The 13,804-nt window shown below is 40.1% G+C and overlaps 1 protein-coding gene across 5 annotated transcripts in view; it reads right to left on the bottom strand.

The window, feature by feature from the left end:
- SHTN1 (shootin 1) overlaps window positions 1-3,956 on the bottom strand; it is a 101,901-nt gene extending 97,945 nt beyond the window's left edge. For 2 of the 5 annotated variants that reach the window (XM_067709285.1, XM_067709290.1), the window contains exon 1: window positions 3,465-3,951. In XM_067709285.1, the coding sequence (XP_067565386.1) occupies window positions 3,465-3,522 (58 nt within the window). In that variant the 5' untranslated portion in view covers window positions 3,523-3,951. Of the gene's footprint in view, window positions 1-3,464 lie in introns of all 5 variants that reach the window. The other 3 variants (XM_067709286.1, XM_067709289.1, XM_067709287.1) reach the window with 3 other exon arrangements.
- Window positions 3,957-13,804: the final 9,848 nt, after the last annotated feature.

The following is a 13,804-nucleotide window of genomic DNA, read 5'->3' as shown; positions in this document are numbered from 1 at the left end:
TCTGAGGCCTAGCACAGTGCCTGGCTATGAATATTCAATGCATGTGGGCTGAATGAAATACAAAGAAAATCATGTACCTTAAACAAATGCTGAGCTAAGTCTATCATTTCCCAACAGAATTCTGAACACTGTATTATGTTTTGTAAGGAAAATGTCCACTTTAGTAAGCTAGGACATATGCATTGGAAATAGTATCGCAAGTTGCCATTTCTCAGTGCATTAAAGATGTCAATCAGTCCAATAAAATAAAGCCGCAAAAAAGACAAAAGGAGAATTACCTCATTACCTCAACATCTGCTTGAACATAAGCAATCGCACACTGGCTAATTTTTTTTAAAGGGACATAATATAACTTTCTAGAAAGACATAATATAGCTAATTATACCATTCACTAGAAGGGAACATACAATGTTTTGAAGTAATTCAGAAGTGGGTGTGATTTATAAGACATAGAGCTTAGGGAATGTTAAGTATAAATTAGAGATTGTTCATATTATGACAGACTCCGTCATTACATTTCACAACTTTTGTCAAAAGCAACCTTATTCACCACACCACTAAAGACTTCACATTAGGGAAGGCTGCTGTCAGCTTTGCCATTTAGAGTTGATGGCAACCTTCTTTCTGAACACCCTCCTGGGGAATGGGTTCAAATTTTAGACTTAAAATACACCAGGGAAGAAACGATATGATGAAACCTAAATGGCCAACAAACATGTAAAAAGATTTCAAACCTCACTAATTACCAGGTCAAACAAATTTTTTAAAGGTACCATTTTTGTTCATCAGATTGGCAAAAATTAAGCAACCTGTCAGGCTGTCAAATTAGTAAAGACTGCTGTTGGTCACTGTTGACCAAAGCATGGGAAAATGGACACTTCTGGGGGGAATGTGAACTGGTACAGCCATCTGGGGAGGGGGGCACTTTTGCAATGCCTAGCAAAACTTTATACATATATGCCCTCTAAGCCAACAATTCCATTCCTAAGAATCTATCCTAGAAAAAAAATTTTTAATTGTACAAACTGATTTGTATGATTATTTGATTAATGACTGTCTACTAGACAATAAACTTGTCTGTCTGGTTCACCATCTCTTCCCCCAGTGCCCAGCACATGGGCATCACATATGACAGGTACCTAGTATTTGTCAAAGGAGTAAATGAATAGGTTTACTCAGCCTAAAAAAAGAAAAGCAGAGTATTTAATCGATAATGGCTCTTCTTGTTCACATTAAATAGTAGTGGAATTATTCACAATGTTAACAGGCTGTAAAAAGTACTGTCTACTTTTAAAAATAAATCACACATACCGGCTTACAAAATTGATCATAATATTGGTAAGAGCCCAAACACCTAGTTGCCAGGTTTTCCTCCTCAAATCCCTAGCCTCCCAGTTAGTTTCGCAGGTTAAACAGCAATTAAATACTCTTGAAATAAGTCACTTGCTATCACAGTCTATGATCCACTGACAAATGCTCCAAGTTTGAAATGTATAAAAATTACACCATGGGCTGATAAAAACCCCAACACCTGTGTAACCAGACTCAATATCCTAAAAAAAAAGTATACGCTTTAAGAAACACAAATTTCAAAGTCTAACTGTTCTATTGCCTTTGATATGCTCAAAATTGAGGAAATATATCCTCTAAAAATACTAATGCATGGATTTGTTTGTTTTCCAACATAACTGGAGAACCAGAAACTTAAGAATCGTCCGTTTTTCTCAAGTCTCAAATCCAACACAGAGATAGAGATGTGTTCCAAAATCAAATATAAATAACTTGTGGATTATCTGCACTGTTAAATTATCCTTGAAATTATATACATAATGAAAAGAAGTGAAATTTGAAATTTTAACATTATTTGAAAACTGACCATCCATCAAAAGACCTGGCATCCACTGACAGATACTACCAATAATGAAAGCTCCAACAGTCTAGAATATGAATTAAGAGTCTTTATGTTGGGTGACGGGGGCAATGTTATCAGGAATAAAATACTAATAAAATCCAGCCCTTCACTAAAACACTTGAGAAATTCCAGATAAAGGCATGTTGCCCACCCACTAGATTCACTGATTCTTGTGACTTCATGACCTTAGACTAATCTAGGATGGGAGTTGACAGTACGTGGGAAGGCAAAAGCCATTAATATTTATCCAGCACTTTCTAGACGCTAGATACAGAGAGGAATGTGTTCTGTCCATTTTCGAGAGGTTAAATATTGATAATTTCCCCAAGGTCACACAGTTACTAAACAGTCATGTTGAGATTTGTTTCCAGGAGTGTGGACTGCAGAGGGATCAAAATACCCTTATGAATGGTATGTCTGTGGTCTCGAGGAGCAACAGGTCACAGTACTGGGCAGACCTCATAAAATCATCTGGTTTAGCTCTTGCGCCTAGTCAGGTCAGGCTTGATTAACCATAAGACCCACGGAAGGGAAGAGACTCTTCCAAGTTCACAGAGTTGGTGAGTTAAGTCAAGAGAAGTGAAAGAGCTGGGATTAAACACCAGGATTAGCCACAGAGCGGGGCCCCTTCCACTATACGGCCATGTAAGCAAGTTATTCAGGAAAACATATGTTCCTACACATTTTTACTTCCTAAATCTGCATGATTCCTCTTTCTTGACCCATATTCTCAGGCCACCTTTGGTCAGGGTAATAATAATTTTAAATTTAAAAAGTGTTAGGTTCACATATGATCTTAATTTGGCTTTGTTCAGAAGTGTGGTTAAGTGATGAAAATCACTGACTACAACAGTTCTTTATTAAGAGATTAAAACAGTTCTTTATCTAGTTATCAGGCAATGCAGAAATGCATGTACATGGCTTTCCTGCGAACCAGAGACAAGTCCTAATTCAAGAAGCCCCGCACAGGCAGGGTGTTGCCTCACTGACAAATAAATTGCTAAAAATGGGAAGCGATAAAACACACCACGGCCTGCAAATCCTCGCTGCTAAGGAAAGAGGAACTAGGCCAAACCAGAATGAAAAGCTCGGAAAGGCTGTCAAGCAGCGCCGCAGGCGCCAACGTGCAAGGGGGGGCCGAGGCCAGGGAGCGAGGCCAGCAGAGCTGCCTAAACCGCCGCCTCTCCAAAATAACCAGCCCCACTCGCTTCCCCCGCGTGTACGGTGGTACCGTGGGACCTCGTCCCCGCCAAATCCTTGGCCCTTCTCCTCAACCCCCATGGCCGGCTAAAGCGACCAACGGGTAGCGCTTCCCGCCCTGCCGGGCACGACACTCCCAGGCACAAGCAAAGCACGTTACCCTCTGCCCCGAGCTCGCCAAAGCGCGCGGGGCGCGGAGAATGCTTTTCCACGGGTGACGGAGCTACTGGGGGTGACTACGACGGCCGCAATACCTCCCGCCCAGCTTCCACCACCGCAAAGCCAGCGCCCTGGAGCCGTCCCCGCCCATGGGCCGCGGCTGCCCGCACCTGGCGGCCACACGCCCGCCTACCTTGCTCCTTCAGACTGGAGATGAGCTGCAGCTGCTTCTCCTCGTCCGAGCTGTTCATTTTGGCAGGTGGGGCCGGGAATAAAAGGAAAGGAGGGAGAGGCGAGGGGTACAGTGGGGGGAGGGGAAAGAAAAAGCAAGATGCCGGTGGCTTGCGGCTTCACTACCCGGAAGTTGGATTTGCTCCCGCTCCTCCTCCTCCTGGCGCGGAGCGCGCGGGTGAGATCATCCCCACGCACCTACTCAGCGGCCTTGGCTGCTTCACCTGCAGTCAGGCGGAGGGGCGGGGACAGGCCGGTAGCCCGGGGGCAGGAGGTGGGGACGTAGGAGGCACCCACGGTGGCACCTGGGCCCGCAACCCGTGCCTAGCCTGCGGCCGCCGCTGTCCCTCGCCTTTCTCCGCGGAGGCCGGCGCCGCAGGATGCGCAGGGGGAAGGCGTGCGGGGCTGCGTGAGTTCGCTGTGGCTATCTCCTGCACCCTCTTCTCCGCCTCCACCCCGCCGCGCGTTCCGGAGAAAACCTGCCCTGGGTCTGCAGCGTCAACGAGAACCCCACTTGGAACGCTGTCAAGAGCCTCTCCCCACGAGCGAGATGTAATTAGCAATAAACACCCAGGATTCTTCCCCAATTCTCGTACAGTGGACTCTGGGGGCGGTGTGGGAAAACCTAGGTGCCCTCAGGGCCGGGCTCTGTGTTAATATGCTTTGCACCTTGATAAGCATACAGATACTGAAACAGGCCAGTCTGGTAAGTTCCAAGGAGGGCGTGGTAGTCAGCTGGCTTCCTCCAGCAACACCGGTTTGAGAAATGGTCAAAACTGGGCCCTGCAGCACGTGGATCGCCAGGCCTCGCGGATCATCTGGTTTGCGGTGGAAATATCTTCTCTTCAGGGTAGAGGCCACTGCAGTCCAAATACCTAAGGTCACACATCTGCCTGGCAGCAGAGCCTGGTGAAGTGAAGCCCAGCATTTGTCCCGCTTCACTGCCTTCTAGGCTATTTAAACCCAGGTCTGGGTTAGAGCCTGACCAGAAAAGGGGCGGCAGACCTTCCAGATTTCAAAATGGTTCTCCCCAACCCCCAGTTGCCAGTCAGTCTTTGGTCAAGTCTCCTGACCTCTTTGAACTTCATCTAAAAAATGGGAATAATACTAATACCTACTCTCCCGGAAAGGCTGTTAAGTGCTGAACAAGGAGAGAAAGATACACAAAACACCATATCCAGAATCTGACATATAATAGATGTTCTTTTTTAAAAAAAAATTAAGGTTACAGCTCTGTGAAAAAGGGGTTGTGGATGCTAATTATAAGCTAAAATGGGCAGAGTTCTTTTACACTAATCATTAAGCATACAAAATAAATCCAAACTGAATTAGGCTTACTGCACATCTTGCTTTTTCTCACTGCCTCAAAGGTCTTAGTGTGGGTACTACACGAGCACAGTGCTTCTGCTCATTCCTCACTTGCTATTTTATGTAAATGCCCAACTCCATTTACTGAGTAGGTCTCCATAAGGAATGGGGAAGAGGAGCTAGAATATAGGTAAGTGCTGCAACTAGTATCTGTCTGATATTCCTACTAAATTCTAATTCAAAACGAACTGAAAAAAAATGGTAGCACTGCTTTCTCATCTTCTAAAAAGGCAATATAATATTTTAGCATGAGTGATTTAGTGGTAGAGTGATCTAAAAAGGCAGCATTTAAATAGGCAGTTTTTAAATAGAGTGAACTAAAATTTTGAAACTTTAAAAATAATTTTGGTATGGGGTCTTTTTTTTTTTTCTTTATAAATTTATTTTATTTATTTATATTTGGCCATGTTGGGTCTTCATTGCTGCGCACAGGCTTTCTCTAGTTGCGGCGAGCAGGGGCTACTCTTCATTGAGGTGCATGGGCTTCTCTTGCCATGGCCTCTCTTGTTGCAGAGCAGGGGCTCTAGGTGCATGGGCTTCATTAGTTGTGGCATGCAGGCTCAGTAGTTGTGGCTTGCAGGCTCTAGAGCACAGGGTCAGTAGTTGTGGCACACGGGCTTAGTTGCTCCACGGCATGTGGGATCTTCCCGGACCAGGGATTGAACCAGTGTCCCCTGCACTGGCAGGAGGATTCTTAACCACTGCACCACCAGGGAAGCCCTGGGGTCTTATTATTCAGTCCTTTCCCTAGTTTTTCTTAAGATAGTTTAAGACAGTTGCAGATCCAGCTGCCAAGAAAAATAATCAAATGGCCTTTGCCTTAAGATTACCTGAGATGGTATCTTAATCCTCAGAGTTTAAAGAAGGCCCAGGAAACATGAGAAATTCAGACTCAACTACATGAAAATATGAATGATATGTGCTGCCACCAGGTATTTTGTATAAAGAGAAATCATTTCCAGAAAAAAAAAATCAAGAGATTTGAGTAACAAATCATGGTCATCTAGCTTTCATACTGCAGCCAGGAAACCTGTTATACCTGATCAGTCACTCTGACTGCTGGATAATGCCAGAGTCCTCCTCCAAACCTAAATAATCAACTATTTTCTCCTATGAAACCAAATACCAGCAGAGTGCCTGTTAAATATTTGGGTTAGTTCACAAGGTTCCACTTTTTAAATGGTCGATTTAATTGTCTACTCCCATTATACAGTAATTTAGATATCACTTTTGGAATTTAAGAATGAGTTAATCAATTATCAAATCTATAATCAAATTGAGTGCTTTGGTCCCACACGGAATCTGCAGCCCCTTGAAATTAATCCTGTTTCCCTTCCTTGAAATTAAAATAGCCTCCTGAAATACAGTATGGTGTTATCTTGAGGGCATGGGATGAATTATTAGGATGGCTATTAGAGTCAATTATAGGGATTCAGATCTCCCATTACACCATGGTTTATTTATATGATATGAATATTAATGGAAAGGATAGAAGTGATAATAATTAGTTTTTGTTCTATTTAATAATGCACATAGGGATTTGTGTTGCAGGCATCACAATGGATTCATTAACCTCCATATAACATGTAATTAAAAACCCTTAAAATGTGTCTGTACATATGCATATATGGACAGAGATAGGGGAAGGAGAGACTTTTTAAAAATGAGTTGAAAGGATATGTACCAAACTCAGGATAATGGCTGCTTCTAGGGGTAGAAAGTAGAGGAAGAGGCCCAAGGGGTGAGGAGTGGAGTGGGAGAGAGCAGTGATCGAAGGATTTTCTCTTTAATGTTTGTGTTTCCAGGAATTTAATGTAAAGTCACATTACTGATGTAGTCTTTTGAGGTATATAGACAAATAAGACTGAAATACAATAGGAAATGAAGGTTCATTTCCTCTAATCCACTAATTCCATATTAGGGAATCTACCCTAAAAGGCTTTACTATAATGTTAATTATGATATAAAAATGATAACATTGGAACATTGCTTAACAATAAAAAAGAAAGTTTTGGGCTTCCCTGGTGGCGCAGTGGTTGAGAGTCCGCCTGCCGATGCAGGGGACACGGGTTCGTGCCCCGGTCCGGGAAGATCCCACATGCCGCGGAGCGGCTGGGCCCGTGAGCCATGGCCGCTGAGTCTGCGCGTCCGGAGCCTGTGCTCCACAACGGAAGAGGCCACAACAGTGAGAGGCCCGCATACTGCAAAAAAAAAAAAAAAGAAAGTAAGTTTTGATACATGCTACACCATGGATAAACTTTGAAAACATTATGCTAAGTGAAAAAGCCAGTCAGAAAACACTAGACACTGTATGACTCCATTTATGTAGAATGTCCAGAACAGGCAAATCCACAGAGAGAGAAAGTTAATCAGTGGTTGTCTAGGGCTGTGGGTGTCGGGGGAATGGTAAGTAACTGCTAGAAGGTATGGGGTTTCTTGCTGGGGTGGTAAACTTTTTCTAAAATTGATTGTGGTGATGGTTGAACAACTCCATGAACATATTCAAAACCATTAGATTGTATACTTTAAGTGTATACTTTGCATGGGAAAATTTTGTGATATGTGAACTATATCTCAAAAATCTGTTATAAAAAGGTTTTCAGAGGAAGAAAACTTTTACCTTAAAAGACTACTTACATAACTCTATTAAATTTATGTTTCTTGTATAAACATTTTTCCTTTTTCAAATCTTTGTATATATATACATTCTACTTTTTACTAAACTTTATTTCATATATACTTTATCTTGTACCAATATAATCTACATATTTACTCAATGCCGCTCCATTGTATCAATGAATATTTAGCTATTCTCAAATTCTTAAGACATCTGAGTTGTTGCTAGTATTTGTCTCTTTATAAATAGTGCAGCAGAAATACAAGGACCACTCCTAGGCATATCATAGTCAAACTGTTAAAAACTAAATATAACAATCAGGTCTTAAAAGCAGCCAAAGAAACATGCATATTACATGCAGTAGAACAACAATAAAAGTGATGGCAGACTTCTTATTTAATGTTGTAATCATTAAAGGATTACAACAAAATTCAACACTCAACAATATAAAAAGACACAAATAGGTGAAAGTAATAAAACAATGAAAAAATATTCCATGCAAATAGTAACCAAAAGAGAACTTGGGTGGTTATACTAATTTCAGACAAACAGACCGTAAGTCAAAAACTGTTACAAAAGACAAAGGAGGACATTATATATTCACAAAAGTGTCAGTTCATCAAGAATATATAACAATTATAAACACATATACAGCAAACAAACAACTCCCAAAATATATGAAGGAAACATTGACAGAATTGAAGGGAGAAATAGACAGCTCAACAATAATACTTGGAGACTACAATACCTCACTTTCAATAATGGATACAAAATTCTGATAGATTAATAAGGATAGAGAGGGCTTAAACAACACTATACACAAACTAGATATAACAGACATGTATAGAACACTCCAAACTATAGAGCACAATTCACATTCTTCTCAAGTGCACGTGGAATATTCTCCAGAATAGATACTATGTTATGCCAAGAATTTAGTCTCAATAAACTTTAAAAGATTAAAATCATAAAATCGTACAAATCATACAAAGTATCTTCTTCAACCATAATGGCATGATATTAGCAATCAGTAATAGAAGGAAATCTGGAAAATTCACAAATATATAGATATTAAACAACACCCTCTTCAATAACCAAAGGTTCAAAGAAGAAATCACAAGGGAAATCAGAACAGAGAGGATTAAAAACAAAAATATAACACCCCAAAACTTCTGGGGTGCAGTGAAGGCAGCACTCACAGGGAAATTTATAAGCTGCAAATGGCTAACTTTACACCTTGAGAAAATAGGAAAAGAAGAGTAAAATAAACCCAAAGTTCGCAGAAGGAAAGAAATAATGAAGATTAGAATGGAGATAAGTACAATAACACACAATAGAATCAATGAAATCAAAAGTTATTTCTTTGAAAATATCAACAAAATTGACAAATCTTTAGCTAAACTAATAAAGAGAGATGATGGAAATAAAATCAGAAATGAAAGTGGAGACATTATTACCAACATGACAAAAATGAAAAGGATTATAAGAAAATAATATGAATAATTATACACCAATAAATTAGAAAACATAGATGAAATGGACAAATTTCTAGAAACACACAAATGATGTAGACTGAAGAAGAAATAGAAAATCTCAATAGACTCATAACAAGTAAAGAGACTGAATCAGTGATCAAAAACCTTCCAACGAAGAAAAGTCCAGGACCAGATGCCTTCACTGGTGAATTCTACCAAATATTTAAAGAACAATTAACACCAATTCTTCTAAACTCTTTCAAAAAATAGAAAACAAGGGAAAACTTCCGAACTCATTCTATGAAGTCAGCATTACTATGATATCAAAGCCAGATAAAGACATCACAAGAAAAGAAAATTATAGACCAATAACCCTTGTGAATACAGATATAAAAGTCCACAACTAAATATTAGCAGCTAATCCAACAGAACATTACGGGGATTACACAACATGACCAAGTGTCTCCAGGATATATCATGTTTTCAGCCACAAAACGTTTTAACAAATTTAAGAAGATTGAAATCATATCAAGTATCTTTTCCAACCACAATGGTAGCCGTTTTGAAATATACCCAGAGAATACTGTTATCCTTAAAAAGGCCTGTCTTCAAGAGAAACTATTTTACTGAGATTTTACCAAAGCCTAACAACCAAGAGAACGGAAATACCCAATTGAGGCCTGGTCCAGTCTCCCACACAGGGAAAGAAAAACACCAGCCCCTTCATGTGGCATAAGGGAAATAACCAACTCCAGTCTTCTCATCTCACCAGAGGGAGTAAACTGAGAAATAATTTGTAAGGTTACAGCCCAGGGGTACAGGTTTGCTAAAAGACTGAGGTCCAATCATAGGTCTATAGAATGCATCCCTTCCCCTTAAACTTTACCACTACATCTATAGGACTTCTATATAATAACAGGGGATTACAATGGAAAGAATTGCATGTCTCAGACCTTATTTAAGAAGAAGTCTTTATAGAAACCCGAAGACACAGAAGAGACAAAAACAAGGTCACCAGAGGAAAATTTAGCCTCTGACACCTACGGCTACAGCAAACAGTAAACACAGCCTAATTCCTAGCCAAATAAACATAAAACTTCACAGTAGAGGCCTATTTACTTCAGTTCTTTTTACCCAGTACATCATGTACAGGTTTAAACAAAAAATTACAAGGCATCCTGAAAGATAAAAAAACACAGCTTAAAGAGACAGAGTAATCATCAGAACTGGAGTTGGATATGGCAAAGTTTTAAAAATTTCAGACCTAAAGTAACTATGAATAATATGCTAAGGGATCTAAGGAAAAAAGTGGACAACATGCAAGAACAGATGAGCAACGTAAGCATAGAGACAGAAACTCTAAGAAAGATTCCAAGAGAAATGCTAGAAATAAAAAATATTTTAACAGAAATAAAGAATGGGGACTTCCCTGGTGGTGCAGTGATTACAACTCCACACTCTCAATGCAGGGGGCCCGGGTTCAATTCCTGGTCAGGGAACTAGATCCCACATGCATGCTGCAATTAAGAGTTTGCATGCCACAACTAAGGAGCCCGCCTGCCGCAACTAAGATGCAGGGCAACCAAATAAATAAATAAATATTTTTTAAAAAAGAGAGAAATGAAGAATGCCTCTTTGATGAACAAACTGGACACAAATGAGGAAAGAATCAATGAGCTTGAAGATAATGTTAACAGAAACTTCCCAAACTGAAAAGCAAAGAGGAAAAAAATGAAAACAAAGGAACACAGTATCTAAGAAATGTGGAACGATTACCAAACGTTTAATATTCATGTGACTGAAATACCAGGAGAAGAGAGAAAACAATCTAAGAAATATTTGAAGTAATAATGACTGGGAATTTCCCAAAATTAATGACAAACACCAAACTGTAGAACAGGAAGCTGAGAGAATGCCAAATAGAATACCAAAAAACTACATGTTGGAATGTCATATCAAAAAAAGGCAAGAGGGCTTCCCTGGTGGCGCAGTGGTTGAGAGTCCGCCTGCCGATGCAGGGGACATGGGTACGTGCCCCAGTCCGGGAGGATCCCACATGCCGCGGAGCGGCTGGGCCCGTGAGCCATGGCCGCTGAGCCTGCGCGTCCGGAGCCTGTGCTCCGCAACGGGAGAGGCCACAGCAGTGAGAGGCCCACGTACCGCAAAAAAAAAAAAAGAAAAAAATGGCCAATGAGCACATGAAAAGGTGTGCAAAATCATTAGTCACTAGGTAAACGCAAATCAAAACCACGATGAGATACCACTTCATGCTCACTAAGGTGGCTGTAATCAATAAGACAGACAATAACAAGTGTTGGGGAATATGTGGAGAAACTGGAACCCTCACACATTGTCAGCGGGAATGTAAAATGGTGTAGCCATTTTGGAAAACAATTTGGCAGCCCCTCAAAAAGTTAAACAGAGTTACCATATGACCCAGAAATTTCACTTCTATGTATATACCCAAGACAATTAAAAACATATGTTCAAAAAGTTGTATATGAATGTTAGTAGCAGCACTATTCATAACAGTCAAAAAGTAAAAGCAACCCAAATGTCTATCAATTGGTAAATAGATAAACAAAATATATGTCCATATGATGGAATGGTATTTGGACAGGAATGAAGTACTGATACATGCTATAACATGGATAACCTTGAAAACATTATGCTAAGAAGACACACACTGTATGATTCCATTTATATAAAATGTCCACTAATGGCAAATCAGAGACCAAAATTAGATTAGTGGTTGCCAAGGGCTGGTGGTAGGAGGGAATGAGGAATGGGTATGAGGTTTCTTTTTGTAGTGATGAAAGTGCTCTGAAATTAGATAGGAATGACATTTCCACAACTTCTTGAATATATTAGAAACCACTTTAAAACTGTATACTTTAAAAGAGTGATTTTATGCTATGTAAGTATCTCGAAAAATTATTTAAAAAATAAAATTGTGTAACTATGTATGGTAATGGATGTTAACTAGACATTGTGGTGATCATTTTGCAATACATACAAATATTGAATCGTTATGTTGTACACCTAAAACGAATATGTATGTCAATTATATCTCACTTTTTAAAAATCTAGGGAAGTGAATGATACTGTATGATACTAGAATGATGGATACATGTCATTATACTTTTGTCCAAACCCATAGAATGTACAACACCAAGAGTAAACCATAATGTAAACTATGGACTTCGGGTGATTCCAATGTGTCAGCAAACATTCATCAGTTGTAATAAATATTCCACTTTGGTGTGAGATGTTGATAATGGGGGAGGCTATGCATATGTTGGGACAGAAGGTACATGAGAAACCTCTGTACCTTCCTTTCAATTTTGCTGTGAACCTAAAAGTGTTCTAAAAAATAGTCTTTAAATATGAAAAAAAAGATTTTAAAAAGAATAATCTACGTCATTCAACACTGAGAAATTATTAAACACCAGCTATGAAGCAGACACTGTTAGACCTGGGTAATAAGAGAAATGAATACACTATGGCCCTCACTCTCAGACACACCAATCTGTTAATTAAAGCAAACGTATCAAAAGATAGCTGCAATACAGGTATCCACTACTTTTAGAAAGTTCATTTTACAACACTTCACTTTTACAGAAGACCTACTTTAGGACCTGGTTTCACTTTTATGAAGGGGTAAAAGGCAAAAATAGTGTTCAATGTTTGTTTTGCAGCAAGCCCCAAGCTGCTGCAAAGTGGCACTGTCAAGCTCCTTCCCTGGGAACTATACTCAGCATCTTAGCATCAAGTTGCCATAGCTTTGAACTCTGTATGTGAGCAACTGTGCTTTATCTTGATATATTTTGTGCATACGTTAGCAAGATGTGTCCTAAGGTAATTGCTTTTTTACCTTCCACCATTTCAGCTTAGGAAAGGTTTCATAGGAATGTTCTGCTTTCGAATAGTCAGGGGGAAACCTGTACAGTATGATGGGTCTGTGATGGCATTAATGTTCAGAGACAGTAACTGAGATAAAGGAGGCAATGATTCACTCTCTTTGGTAGAATTAGGGCATGCTTTCTTGAGGAATGGAATTTCAAGGCAGATCTTGAAAGATGAACTGCAGTTTGCAGGGAATATGCAGAGAAAGAAACTCCAGACACTGAAAAAGCATATGCAAATACATGAAGGTAGAAAAAAAGACTAAAGGGACTTCCCTGGTGGCGCAGTGGTTAAGAATCCCTCTGCCAATGCAGGGGACACAGGTTCGAGCCCTGGTCTGGGAAGATCTCATATGCCACGGAGCAACTAAGCCCGTGCGCCACAACTACTGAGCCTGCGCTCTAGAGCCCGCGAGCCACAACTACTGAGCCCATGTGCCACAACTACTGAAGCCCATGTGTCTGGAGTCCATGCTCCGCAACAAAGAGAAGCCACCGCAATGAGAAGCCTGCACACCGCAATGAAGAGTAGCCCCCACTCGCACAATTAGAGAAAGCCCACGTGCAGCAACAAAGACCCAACACAGCCATTAATTAATTAATTAATGAAAAGAAAACGACTAAAAGTCAGTTCAATGGTATAGTGTTAACCAACTCTCTGAAACAGAATTGAGTTGCCTTCCTTGAGTTAGCTGTCATCAAATCAGTGGGAACAAACTCCTGAAGATCAGGTTTCTCTTAGTGGAAATGCCTTTTGCAACTACGAAAGGGGCATAGTCCAGTGGAAGAGAGGGGAACCATACAATAAACACATGTACAAACAAATCCTAAGAGTAAACACCATAAACAAGTGCATGACAGTAACTCTTGGGGTATATAATTAACATTATGAATAAGATTAAGTGGAGCTATGTGCTGAGGTAATGTAAATATCCCC

This window comes from Pseudorca crassidens, chromosome 16, assembly GCF_039906515.1.
Source record: "Pseudorca crassidens isolate mPseCra1 chromosome 16, mPseCra1.hap1, whole genome shotgun sequence".
Classification (NCBI taxonomy): Eukaryota; Metazoa; Chordata; class Mammalia; order Artiodactyla; family Delphinidae; genus Pseudorca; species Pseudorca crassidens.
Note: the sequence above shows the minus strand (reverse complement) of the source record. Positions and strands in the feature narration are given on the sequence as shown.